Raw genomic sequence first — 11,631 nt, forward strand, 5'->3', positions numbered from 1 at the left:
TGACAGACTAAAACTTGGGTTTATTCAGACTGTATCCTTTCCATTTGGGGTGCAGAGTGTAGGGCAGTATGGGTGGAGAGGCAGTATCTTTGGCTTTAGGGACATTTGCTGATTGCCGAGCTTTTCTGTGTGACCTTTGGGCTGCCAGGATGACCCGCTAAATGATGGAGTTAGCGATGAAGGGGCTTCTAGAGCCGTCGGACCAACCTCGAAGAGAGAGACTGATCCCGTGGTCCAGTTGTCCCTGTCCTCTCCAAGAATTAAGGAGCAGATGGCTGAGAACATTTTGACTCATAATAGAAAAAACAAAGCTGAGAGGGGAGGATCACTCAGGGGGCTCCTTCTTAGGGTCGACCTGTGGGCCAAGCCTGTGTGAGGAACATGCGTGTCTGTACATATTCCATCCTCCAAGCAGCAACCAGCACCCGCGCTACTCCCAGGCCCGTGCTACTTGGCGGAGCTCTTCCCAACCTTTCTTCCCCACCTTTTGCAACAACTGAGCCTACTGATGGAACTGAGGAGAGGGAACCTGCCCGTACGTCCAGGAAGATGCCCTTTCTTCTTGGTCCTTGCTTCATGTGCACAGGAGGATGCGCCCACCTCGGTCCCAGGGCCCTGCAGGGTGATGCTGCGGTGCCAGTGGGAGGTTGTGGGAGGCTGTGGTGGAGGCAGAGGAGCTCACTGGGCCCCCGGCTGGGAGTAGCCACAGGGGGCATGCACTGTCTCAGCTTCTGCCAGTGCGCCGCTGAGCCTGGCTGGGCTGCGCAGGAACTGCCGGAGCAGGGGTGAAGCGTGGAGCTCGAGGTGGGGGCCTGGGCCCTTGGTCATCTCTGCCTGCTCCGTGACCGTGGTAGAGGACAGGAGGACCGGGCTCCTGCACTGGTCCACCCCTTCACACTGCTGGGTAACCGTTCCTGTGGCTTCATAGCACCGGGAGCCATCTAGCCCAGTCTGCAGCTCCAGAACGTTCTTCTGCTGCCCTGTGGGCAGAGGGCTGGCTAAGGCGGGGGCAGGCTCAGGCTGCCAAGGGCACTGGGTGACTTCCTTCTTTCCAGCATTGTCCTGGAGCCCTTTCTGGTGGAGTCCAGCCTGTGCCAGGTGCGTGCTTTTCACGGAGACCTCAAAGATGCCCCTGGGGCTGGGAGCCTCTGGAAGCTTCCTTACGGCTGACTCAATGGAGATGAAGGTTGGGGAACAAGATGGATCTCTGTTGGAAGGCAAGGCTCCAGGGAGGCTTGAGTCTTCTCTCAATGTCTCTGGCCTCCTGGGGGAAGGGATGACTGAGGCTGCCTGACCCCCGGCCTCTGTGTGATTTCTGACCTTGGCCTGACTCTGGACCTCAGTCTGGCTTGCAACTTGGGTTTGGTTCTTGACTGCAGTTTGCCCTCTGACCCCCTGGCCGGAGCAGTGAGGTCTGGCTTTACTCCCATCTGTGTCACTGCTCTTGCAGGCACTGTGGTCCTTCGATGGTCCTTGGGAATGGCCGCTGGTGTCAGTCTCCGGCTGGAGGCTGGACATGGAGCTGAGCGCCTTGTGCACAGCCTCCTCAATGTCCAGCAACCTGGCTAGTGTCTGTTGCTTCAGCAGGGCCACCTCTGTGCTGACCTTTGTCAGCTCCCCAAAGGCCTGCACCACAGAGGCCTTGGGTTTGTGGGGGGCCGCAGAAGCCGGGCGGGCCACTCCCAGCTGAGGGACAGTTTCAAAGAGCTTCCTCAGTGCCCGCACATCCACACTGCTTGTGGCCTCCCTCTCTAGGGCTTGCACCTGGCTCAGCAGGCCCTGGAGCTCTTGCTGGCTTCCCTGCAGAATCTCAGTGTTCTCAGGGGCCCCTTGCTGGGAACTGGCTGTGGGCCTCTCTCTTGGGGGATGGGGACCCTCCTGTGGTGCGGGGGGGTGGCTGCTGAGAGCTGAGAACTTGGGGGACTTAGGGCTCTGGTCATGGCATCTGGCAGCCTGGCTCTCGATAGGTCTGGAAGCCATGGTGCTGGGGCCGTGTTGGGGGCTGGGCTGGTTCTGTTCACTGGGGCCTCCAGACCGAGACATGCATCCCTGGCCTGCGGTGGTGGGAATGTTGGCTGGCTGAAGGGTGGTTGCGTCTCTCTCACCTGGCTTGTGTTCTCCTTGCCCTGACTCTTTGCAGGAGCTGGGAGATAGAGCTGAGGGCGTGGGCAGCCTCTGAGGAGGGCAGATCTGGCTTAGGTGGGCAGGTTTGGGAGGCAGCGGAGGCTTCTTCCTTGGGGGCATTTTTGGCTCCAGTATTGGGGTCCTTGTCTGTGCTTCCCCAGGCGTCCGCTGGCTGGCAGGGCTGCTGTGGGAGGGGAGAAGCTTGGAGTCCTGCCGGATAGAGTCCTCATCAAGGCGGATAGAGTCCTCATCAAGGCGGGATTGGGCTGGGAAGTCAGGTCCCGTCACAGCAGCTGGGAGAAGAGGAGGAGGGGGAACAGAGGCATTACGGGAGTGCAGAATGGCACCCGCAGGCAGAGGCCCAGAGGCCGGAGAGGGGTGGGCTAAAGAGGCAACCTTCAGGGTGGTCTCTGCAGCTTTGAGCCCTCCTGGGCCATCTCTTGCCATTGCCTTCTCTGGAGGTCCTGAGGCCGTCTGTGTGCCGCCCCCAGGCTCCTCCCGCCCAGGCCCCAGAGTCCGGCCTGGGCCTTCCTGGAGTGGGCTGGGAGCCTGCACTGAGAGGGGCTCTCTTTCAGAAGGCTGGACACCCCCAGGTGGCTCAAAGGTCCTCACAGGGTGAGCAGTGTAGATGCCATCCTGAATAGTCACCCACCCCCCAGGCAGCCCTCTGGATGGTGCTTTCTGTTCCCCACTGACCTTTCTGGGGGCTGCCGGGATCCTGGGGTTGCCTCCAGCCATAGGCCTAGTGTGGCTCTGAGCAGCCACAGTGGCCACAACCGATGCTGGCCGAGGTGGCTCCAGGGGTGCCGAGGTGGCTCCAGGGTTAATGCCTTGCTTGTGTTTATTCAGAACTTGCTGGTGCAGGCTTTGGGCCTCGGCAGTGGCCATCCGCAGATCTTGCATGGCAGCCTGGAGGTCCAGGGCCCCAGGCCCCAGGGGGGTAGTAGTGGTTTCTTCGGACTTTCCCCAAGCTGCCATCCCTTTCTGCCCAGTGTGACTATCTTCTTGCTTTTTCTCCCCAGCTAGAGACACTGGCTTTTCCATGGTCTGTGGGAGGTGGGAGGTGCCCCCCGGGCCTCTGAGATGCCCCAGCCCCATACTAGGGTCCAGGGGGGGAACATGGATGATGTTCTCAGTTGGGGGCAGCTTCGGGGCCCCCTCGCTGGCTAGCACTGGACTTGGATCGGCTGGTGGCTCCCATCTCAGACTATGCAGGCCACTCAGGTCTCCCTTGTCTATGCAGCTGGCCAGCAGCTGCACGCTGCCCCTCTCAGGGGCCCTGCTGTTCGGCTGGGGTTGCAGGGAGTAGGCAGTCAGCGAGACCAGGCCCTGCTCTGTCTCCTGCATCACCAGCCCAGTCCTTGCTACTGAGGTCCCCAGGCCACAGGCCAGCAGCTGTTGGAACTCAGAGTCTGTGTCTTCAACATTCCCGCTGCTGCCTGGAGCTGGCAGCCTCAGTGGCTTAAGGCGGAGCTGGCCCGCTGGGTCCTCCTGAACCAGCAGCCCCTGCTGGTCCACATCTGGCCTGCGCAGCACTTGGCGGACGATCCTGGGAAGCTCGCCAGACACCAGCTCCTCCTTCCGGACGCGGGGCCCCCCCTCCCCCGGGCCTGGGAGCACATACTTAGCCAGGCAGAGCTCCCCCGGGCCTCGGACCTCCATGAGGATGCCCCCGTGGTGCAAGAGGCCAGGCAGAGTGTGCAGGGTCCGCAGGGTCCCCTCAGCCTCCGTCTCCTGCCTCTCGGGCACCCTGCCTGTGGGCTGCTCTTCTGGGAGGTTGCCCCCTCGGATGCTTTCAGCTGCCAGGGAGCCCATAGGGCAATTCTCAAAGAGCCAGGTGAACTTGTGCACGGAGCCCACAGAGATGGGCTCGGGGAGGACCCTGGGCCCCTGCTCTTCCCTCTTGCCTGCCTCCAGGGCCTGGAAAACCTCCTTCTGCCGAGATACCTGACCTGAAGGGATCTCTACTCGGCTGCAGTATCGCACAGGCCCTCTTCCGCAGGGACGGCCTGAGGCCTGCAGAGGCTCAGTTTCAAAGACATGTCTGTCTGTCTGTCTTTCCCCAGCCTGGATCTGGCTAACCTGTAGGTGCTGCTCCCTGGAGCCCTCTGGCCTCTCCAGGGGTTGGGGCGCAAACATCCAGGTGCAGGACCGGGGCTCGGCCTTAGCTGTGGGCTCTGTGACCTCTGGTCCCTGCTTCTCTGCCAACTCACTCATGGGGCATGTCTCAAACAACCACCGGATGGTCTGCACGTCACCTTTCGGGAGTGCCTCAGGCTGGGAACCTGCCTGACTCTTTCCTTCTTCTTCCTGGCGTTCCTGCCGTTCCCGCTGGTGGATCACCTCCAGTGGCTGAGTCTCAAAGAGCCACCGGGCAGTGCCTACGTCTCCGGCCACCACTTCCTGCCGGGTGATGCCCCGTACCACATCCACGGTACTGGGGCTTCGGCCCAGTTGATCCAGAGGCTGTGTCTCAAACATCCATCTGTAGCCCTGCACATCGCCTCCAACTATCTGCTCTCTGCTGACAGAGGTCAGGGCATGGAGGTGGCCTTTGCCATCCTGCATGGCATATACTGGGGACCCTACGTCCTGGGACTGCCCAGTAGAATCAGTTCCTTCTGCTCTGTTCATACTCCTATGCGCTGAAGGCTCACCCTGCCCGATGCTGTCAAGGGGAAGGGTCTCGAAAAGGTTCTTGAAGGCCTTCACATCCCCCTTCACCCCATCCCTCTGGGCGGCACTCTGAGAGTGGGGTGCTGCTGAGGAGCCATCTCTGGATATATGCTCAGACATGAGCCCCTCATGGTCCCGGGGACCCACTCGCTGCAGGTGACCCACTTGGACCTTGTCTCTAGGTGTGTCCAGGGGCTTCATCTCAAATAACCACAGGGTAGAACGGACATCACCAGGGACTACTTCCTCTTTGGGTGGGTGCTGTGCTCCAGACTCCTCTTCCCCCTTGAGAGTATCTAGGGCTCGGGTCTCAAACAAATGCCGCTGCTGCTGAACATCTGGACCAGGAGGGATAAGGTCTGGGGATGGCTGGAAGTCTTTCTCATCCACCAAGATCTCCCGAATGGCGTCCAATGGCTGTGTCTCAAAGATCCAGCGAGTTGCACTGACGTCGGGCCGGGCCCCCTCCTCCAGGGAGATCCCCCGGATCACCCGCACCTGGCTGGGGTCCCTGTTGATAGCATCCAGAGGTTGGGTTTCAAATAGCCAGCGGGCAGACCTCACTGCATTGCTTTGGATTTCTTCCCGGCATGCAGCCTTGACCTCGTGGATGGCACCCTCTGCATCCTGGATGGCACACAGTGGCTCTGTTTGGAACAGCTTCACTGTCTTCTTCACATCGCCCTTCAGCTCCTGGATCTCCGAGCGCAGCTCCAAGGGGCTCTGCTCCTGGATGGAGGGGCGGGAGCCCAGGCGGTCCAGGGGCCGCGTCTCAAAGAGCATCCTGGTACCCTGGACATCGCCGCTGGCTTCGGGCTCCTTCACCGCCACCTCCAGTGCCTCGGCCTGGCCAGTCAGCTCATCCAGCGGCTTTGTCTCAAACAGCTGGCGGGCTGCACGAACGTCGCCTCCGGATGGTGGAGGTCCGGCTGGCTCCTGCTCTATGCTGTTGGCAAAGGAGCCTTCCTCAAACTTGCGGGAGGTAGCCTGGACATTGCCACCGGGCACGGGCTCCCTGGCAGGCGGCCTCTCACGGTCCCCAATGGCATCGAGCCGCCAGTTCTCAAAGATCCAGCGCATACACTGGACGTCACCCTCAGTGGGCTCCTCGGAATCCAGGACGTCAGCCAGGTCTTCAGCCACGGCCTCGGCCAGATTCTTGCGGAGCTCAGGGTGGATGTGCCTGTAGAGGCGGCGGAGCTCGCTGGCTTGTCTCTGCTGGTGGAACTTGGAGAAGGACTCCTTGGGCGGTGGCAGTGGCAGATCGTCCAGGGCTGGGGGGGGCGGGAGGGGCAGGTCCTCTGCAGCGGCCGTCGGGAGGGTCGGCATGGGGGCTGCCTGCGTCTGGGCTTTGGCCATCCTTCTGAGGAGAAGGGGCAGAGATGAGGATGGTGCTGGTAGCTGGGAGAAATGACAGGGGGCCAGGCCCGGGGGCAGAGTGGTCCTGTGGTGACCTGTGTTTAGAGACTCCCTCCCTCTCCAGACCTCACCTGGGTATCACTCTGCCACCTGCATGGTTGATATGTGAAAAGTCTTGAACTTAGGGCATATGGAGCCATCCATTAAAGTGGCTCCTGCATCCCCAGAATTACCTGGTTGCTAGAGAGCAAGCAGCGTACTGCTGGCCATGCAACTCTGTCCTTTAGCCCTACAGGGGGTGTCCAAACCTCCAAGAGGCAAGCTGGACATGCTCCATCCTCACCTTTGTTTACTAAAGTCAGTTTCTCCTAGTGAACCCCCCGGACGGAATCCTGACTTATGGGGTTCCAGCACCAGGAGAGGCAGGTCCCTAAACTGGTGACGATTTCCCATGGAGAAGAAATTCCCTCTCTTAACACCAGAGGGCGAACTTGCCACTTTGCCAGGAGACCTGTCAGGCCTTTAACCTCTTGCCTCTCAACTCCTCTCCATCCCTTCTGGTCAGGGGGAGCTTTAGCAGGGGCCACAGCCTATGCCAGTAGAAGCAACCGAGGCTCTGTGAGGGGCAGTTGTTTGCCAGCCATCTCACGGTTCTGCAGAGCCAGATTCTGAATCCCGGATAGGAGTTTTCTGTGCCATACCCCAAGATTCAGAAAGTGGGAGCCAGGGAGATCTCAAGGACCTTCTAGTCCAACCATTCACAATTAAAGACAAGGAAACCGAAGTATAAAAGGATTCAGATCTGGGCAGGTGAGGGACAGGCTGTGCTGGCTCTAGTTCCTAGACCCTACCGGGGGCCTTGCTTGCAAGAAATACAAGGGAAGGGGGCGTGAAGCTTTCTTACTGGCTGTGGTGCCCCTCTGTTCCCCAGCAGCCACCCCTAGCAGAGTGTGAGGGTGACACCCACAGGGAGGGAAGGCAGTGGACAGAGACCTTACTGCAGAGCCTGCCTTGCCCTTGCTCATGGAGAATCTTCCCCAGTAAAGGCGACCAGTCCCAAACTCCTATGCTTCTCTTTCTCCCTCTTCATGTCAATCAGCTTCCATCAAGGCACTGCTTCTCCTCAGCTCCCCCACCCCTCCATGGCCTCTCACCCCTCAAGCCCTTCTCTGGTCTCTGTCCTCTCTGTGTCTTATCTGTCTTGTGACAGGTGTACTGACAGTCCCCAGAGGACAGTAGGGAAGGAATGGGAAGCATGTCCCCCCTCTCGCTGCCCCTGACCCACTGCTCTGCTCCACACTCATGCTAAATATAGCTGAGGTCCTGGCCTCGGCCCAGCAGCCCAGGGCTCAGCAGGGAGGCCCAGGCCCAGTCACTGGGACCTGGGCTCCTTCACCCAGCTCATCTCCTTCTCTGTCCTGGGCTCCCTGATCCTGCCCCCTGCCTCCCGAGCTGGTATCAGGTGCCTGGCCTGCAGGACGACCAGAGCTGGGGCCTGGTGGTGGGGGGAGGTTTAGGGACACGGGGAACAGGTGGGGGGCAGAACTTCCTCCTCTTCCACCTCAGAAGTGGGGTGAATTGAGACCTGTTTGCCACCCCCTTCCTATGTTTTATTTAAGATTTATTTATCAATATCAGAAAGAGAGTGTGTGAGAACGAGCAGGAGCAGGGGCAGAGGGAGAGAGAGAAAATCCTGCAGCAGACTCCCCGCTGAGCACAGAGCCAGACTCGGGGCTGGATCCCAGGACCCTGAGATCATTACCTGAGCGAAATCAAGAGTCAGCTCCTTAACTGACTGAGCTCCCAGGAGCCCCTGCCACCCCCCTTCTGAGATAGCCATCCAGTCTGCACACCAGACACCAGAGCCCTGAAGAGGGAAAACTAAAACCTGTAGCCCAAGTCTCCTCACATGGTCTGGGGGGTTCTTTTCCTCTCTGGGCTCTGAAGGGAACAAAGTTAAAGCATGCCTCCCTGTCCTGTCACAACCATGTGGCCCGAGCAGATGGCATGTGTAGGCCACAGCTCCACCCCACCCACTGACCCCAGGAATCTCCACTATCCCTGCTATCGTCACAAAGTATTAGAATCATGGAGCCCCGGGAAAGTTGGAACTATACACCCTCAGAGGTCAAGGAACCTAACCCCCTCATTGTTTAGACAGGGGAACTAAGACCCAGAGACAGGAAAGGAGCTGTTCCAGGGCACTCTGTAAGGTTGTAGCAAGACCCAAAGGTTTTCTGACGCCTGGCCCTCCCGCCCTTGCCCCTGCCTGGCCTGAAACTCCTTAGGGCTTCAGTTTCTAAAGGGCAAGGACGGAGATGGGGTGTGGGCGGAATTGGAACTGGGACAACCAGACTTAGGGTCAGGCTTGAACCCCAAGAAGTGTGCCAGAACTCGGCCTCTGAGGGCTGAGCTGGCCTCTCAGGGTGACCCCAGGTCTGCTTCTCCTCCTCCACAGGTCTCTACATCTGGGAAGGCTCAGACCTGGTCTCCTACCTTGGGGCTCCAGATTTGCCCCAAGAGCTTTCTTACTGGGCAAGACTGTGGCCTGGGGCAAAGTCTGCCTTCTACTCCAGGCCTGCGGCCATGATAGGTGGGGAGCTGGGCTCAGGCCAGCCCTGGGGAGATATTCCTAGTGCCAAGATATGCCAAGACTTTCGCTTATAACAGCTGGGCATGGGGTTTGTCCTAGCAATGCCAAGTTGGGCCTACACCCTAACCTCCAGCCCCATTCCCTCCCACCTCTCTTGTGTTCCTCTTTCTTTCTTTCTTTCTTTCTTTCTTTCTTTCTTTCTTTCTTTCTTTCTTTCTTTCTTTTCTTCTTTCTTCTTTCTCTCTTTTTAAAAAGATTTTATTTAATTATTCATGAGAGACACACGGAGAGAGGCAGAGACACGGGCAGAGGGAGAAGCAGGCTCTCTGTGGGGAGCCCAATGCGGGACTCAAACCCAGGGCCCAGGAATCACAACAAGGCAGATACTCAACCTTTGAGCCACTCAGATCCCCTGTGTCCCTCTTTCTTCTGGGGATTGGGCCTGCCTAGGGCTTCCCTGAGAGGATGCCCTGAAGCCTGAAGAACTCTGTACCTGAATTTTAAAAATGGCAATCCCAGGCCACCTACTCTTGAAAGCCTTTCTGAATGATGCCAGACTGGTCAGAACCTGTCTCTTCTGTGGGACTCAGGCCTGTGGCAGCCACTCTGAAAGCTCCCACAGAGCTCATGCTAAGGCTCCTTTAACTTTTTTAACTTACTCACGGGATCTTGGTATCAGGGACCCCTCTACTCACCTACATCCAGTTGCGACCCCCTTCCTCCACCCAGAGCTGATCCTGCTACACACCACCCTGAGAGGCATCCACATTGCCCATGGGGGGATCCCAGCCCACAGAGCCAGCCTGCTCTGGAAAGCCAGCCTGCTACTCACCTGGAGGTCCCACTTGGCGGAGGGGTGCTCTTTATCTGTGGCAGGTGTGATTTAATGGTCTGTCTTTCCTCTCGGACTTCTTGTTCAGGGTTTGTCTTGCTCTGCTGGCCTCGTTAGACGCCTTCTTGCTGCCCTGGCTCGGGTCTCTGTCGTCTGCCAGCCCTAGCAGCTGCCTTTATCTTGCTGGCGAGGGGGTGGGCCAGGTGGGGGCAGGGGGACGGGAGGCTAAGTTCAGAGTATGAAGTGGCTCAGTTATTTTTAGGGCTTGTGGAAGTTCCCCTTCCATCCCAGGGAATCAGTTACATGTCCCTTCTGCTGTGAGGGGAAGAGGAGTGGGGACAGCTTCATTCAAGTCTCATCTGGGGATTGGGGTCAGTGACTCAGCCATGGTGTGGGGTGTAGGTGTCCCAGACTATTATGAGGGAGTGAATCAAGATCTGACACCTGGATACCCTACCCCCTTATCCCACCCCCCCACCCCCCACTCTGGACTGGCCTCTGACTATTCCCGACATGTGCGTCCACTGTGCCAGGGGACTGGAGGCCCCCAGAGGGCAGGCCTGGGCCCTCTCCTCTGCTCCTGGCCTGGACAAGGGTAAGCCCAGCTCTCCTCCCCCATCCCCTCTCTTGTCCTTCCTGTTCATGTACCATAGCACTGGTCTATGTAGTCCAGAGTGCAACTGGATTGCGGGAAAGACATCTGAATTTCTAGGCCTCAGCTCTTCATCGACTTATCAAAGAATTCCACGGAATGATCCTGTGGTTTTCATGGCAGATTATCTGGGTTCTTGTTTACTTTTGGACTCTCCTCTCTGACTCAGGGCCCAGACCTTCTGGGAATGGAGGGGAAGGGAGGGGTGGCCTGCCACGAGCTGACTGTGGGGTTATTTCTGATCCTGGAGTCATCAGCATCCCAGTCACAGATGACTGCGGGGGTTCATGCCTCCCCCTTCTTGGCTTCCCTGAACCCAAGGTGCTTAGCAGAGTCCAGAGATCCTGGCACCCTGACCAGGAAGGGTGAGGGGCATCAGGGAGCATCCAGTGCGCTCATGAAGGAGGTGTTTCACCCAGGCTCTGGGTCCAAGGCCATACAGGTGCATTCTGTTACCTGGCACAACAGGGTCTTCTTCTGACAGCCTGGCAGTGATACTAGGCACTACCCGCTTTTTCCACTGAGTCAGCATGAGTCATGCTGCACTAACGTGGGGCCAGAGAGAGGGGCATCTGGGGACCCCTTCTCCCGCATCCATTCTCTCTTTTGGCTTCCCTTGTGCTTTTCTACCTGCCTGCCTGCTCCCCAGACTTTTCCTGATCATCTGGTTTGTTCTTAGCCAGTACAACTGTCCTTTTCAATAGTCACCACTAGCCACAGATGACTATATTTACTATAATAAATTCATTCATTGAAATTGAGTTCCTCTCGGGCATCTGGGTGGCTCAGTGTTTTCAGTGTCTGCCTTTGGTAGTGCTCCTGGGGTCCTGGGATCAAGTCCTACATCAGATTCCTGTGCATGGAGGCTGCTTCTCCCTCTGCCTGTGTTTCTGCCTCTCTCTTTGTCTCTTGTGAATAAATGAATAAAATCTTTATTTATTTTTTATTATTTTTGTTATTTTTATGAATAAAATCTTTAAAAAAAATTCACACCAGCCACCTTTTGAGTGCTCCATAGAGACGTGCCTAGTAACTACCATGCTGGACACATTCTTGTGGAAAGTTCTGTTGCACTGCTACTGCTATCAACACCAAAAATCTCACAACAAAGGTTATTTCTCTCTCTGCCTTGGCTGTCAGGAAGCTCTGAGCTGCATTCATAGTCTAGCCAGCAGGCTTTGCAGGCTGTATCCTGTGCAATGACGGTGACCAACTGCTGCCTGTCTCTGAGGGGTTCCCAGAATAAAGGACTTTCAGTTTTAAAGCTGGAAAACTCAAAGAAAACCAGAATAAGTTAGTCATCCTATGTGTAATGATCCAACAGTGCCACATCACGAGAATGTCGATTACAAGACATGATTTATCAGAGTATTTTTTTTTAAAGATTTTAATTTA

General features: G+C 57.4%; 1 protein-coding gene across 6 annotated transcripts; it reads right to left on the reverse strand.

Annotated features, from left to right (window-relative positions):
- On the reverse strand, positions 1-9,785 carry XIRP1 (xin actin binding repeat containing 1). Of its 6 annotated transcripts, none has more exons than XM_072726511.1 (3): positions 9,585-9,785; positions 2,821-6,160; positions 1-2,417 (listed from the first exon to the last, which is right to left on the reverse strand). In XM_072726511.1, exons 2-3 carry the CDS (start codon positions 6,157-6,159, stop codon positions 2,409-2,411), a joined length of 3,348 nt encoding a protein of 1,115 aa, XP_072582612.1. In that variant the 5' UTR covers position 6,160; positions 9,585-9,785; the 3' UTR covers positions 1-2,408. The 6 variants fall into 6 exon arrangements, with proteins under 6 accessions (XP_072582612.1, XP_072582611.1, XP_072582613.1 ...); XM_072726510.1 differs by having other exon boundaries at positions 2,821-6,163; positions 9,585-9,761; XM_072726512.1 differs by having other exon boundaries at positions 2,821-6,201; positions 9,585-9,735.
- Positions 9,786-11,631: the final 1,846 nt, after the last annotated feature.

The sequence above is a fragment of the Vulpes vulpes genome, chromosome 11, assembly GCF_048418805.1.
Source record: "Vulpes vulpes isolate BD-2025 chromosome 11, VulVul3, whole genome shotgun sequence".
Taxonomy (NCBI): Eukaryota; Metazoa; Chordata; class Mammalia; order Carnivora; family Canidae; genus Vulpes; species Vulpes vulpes.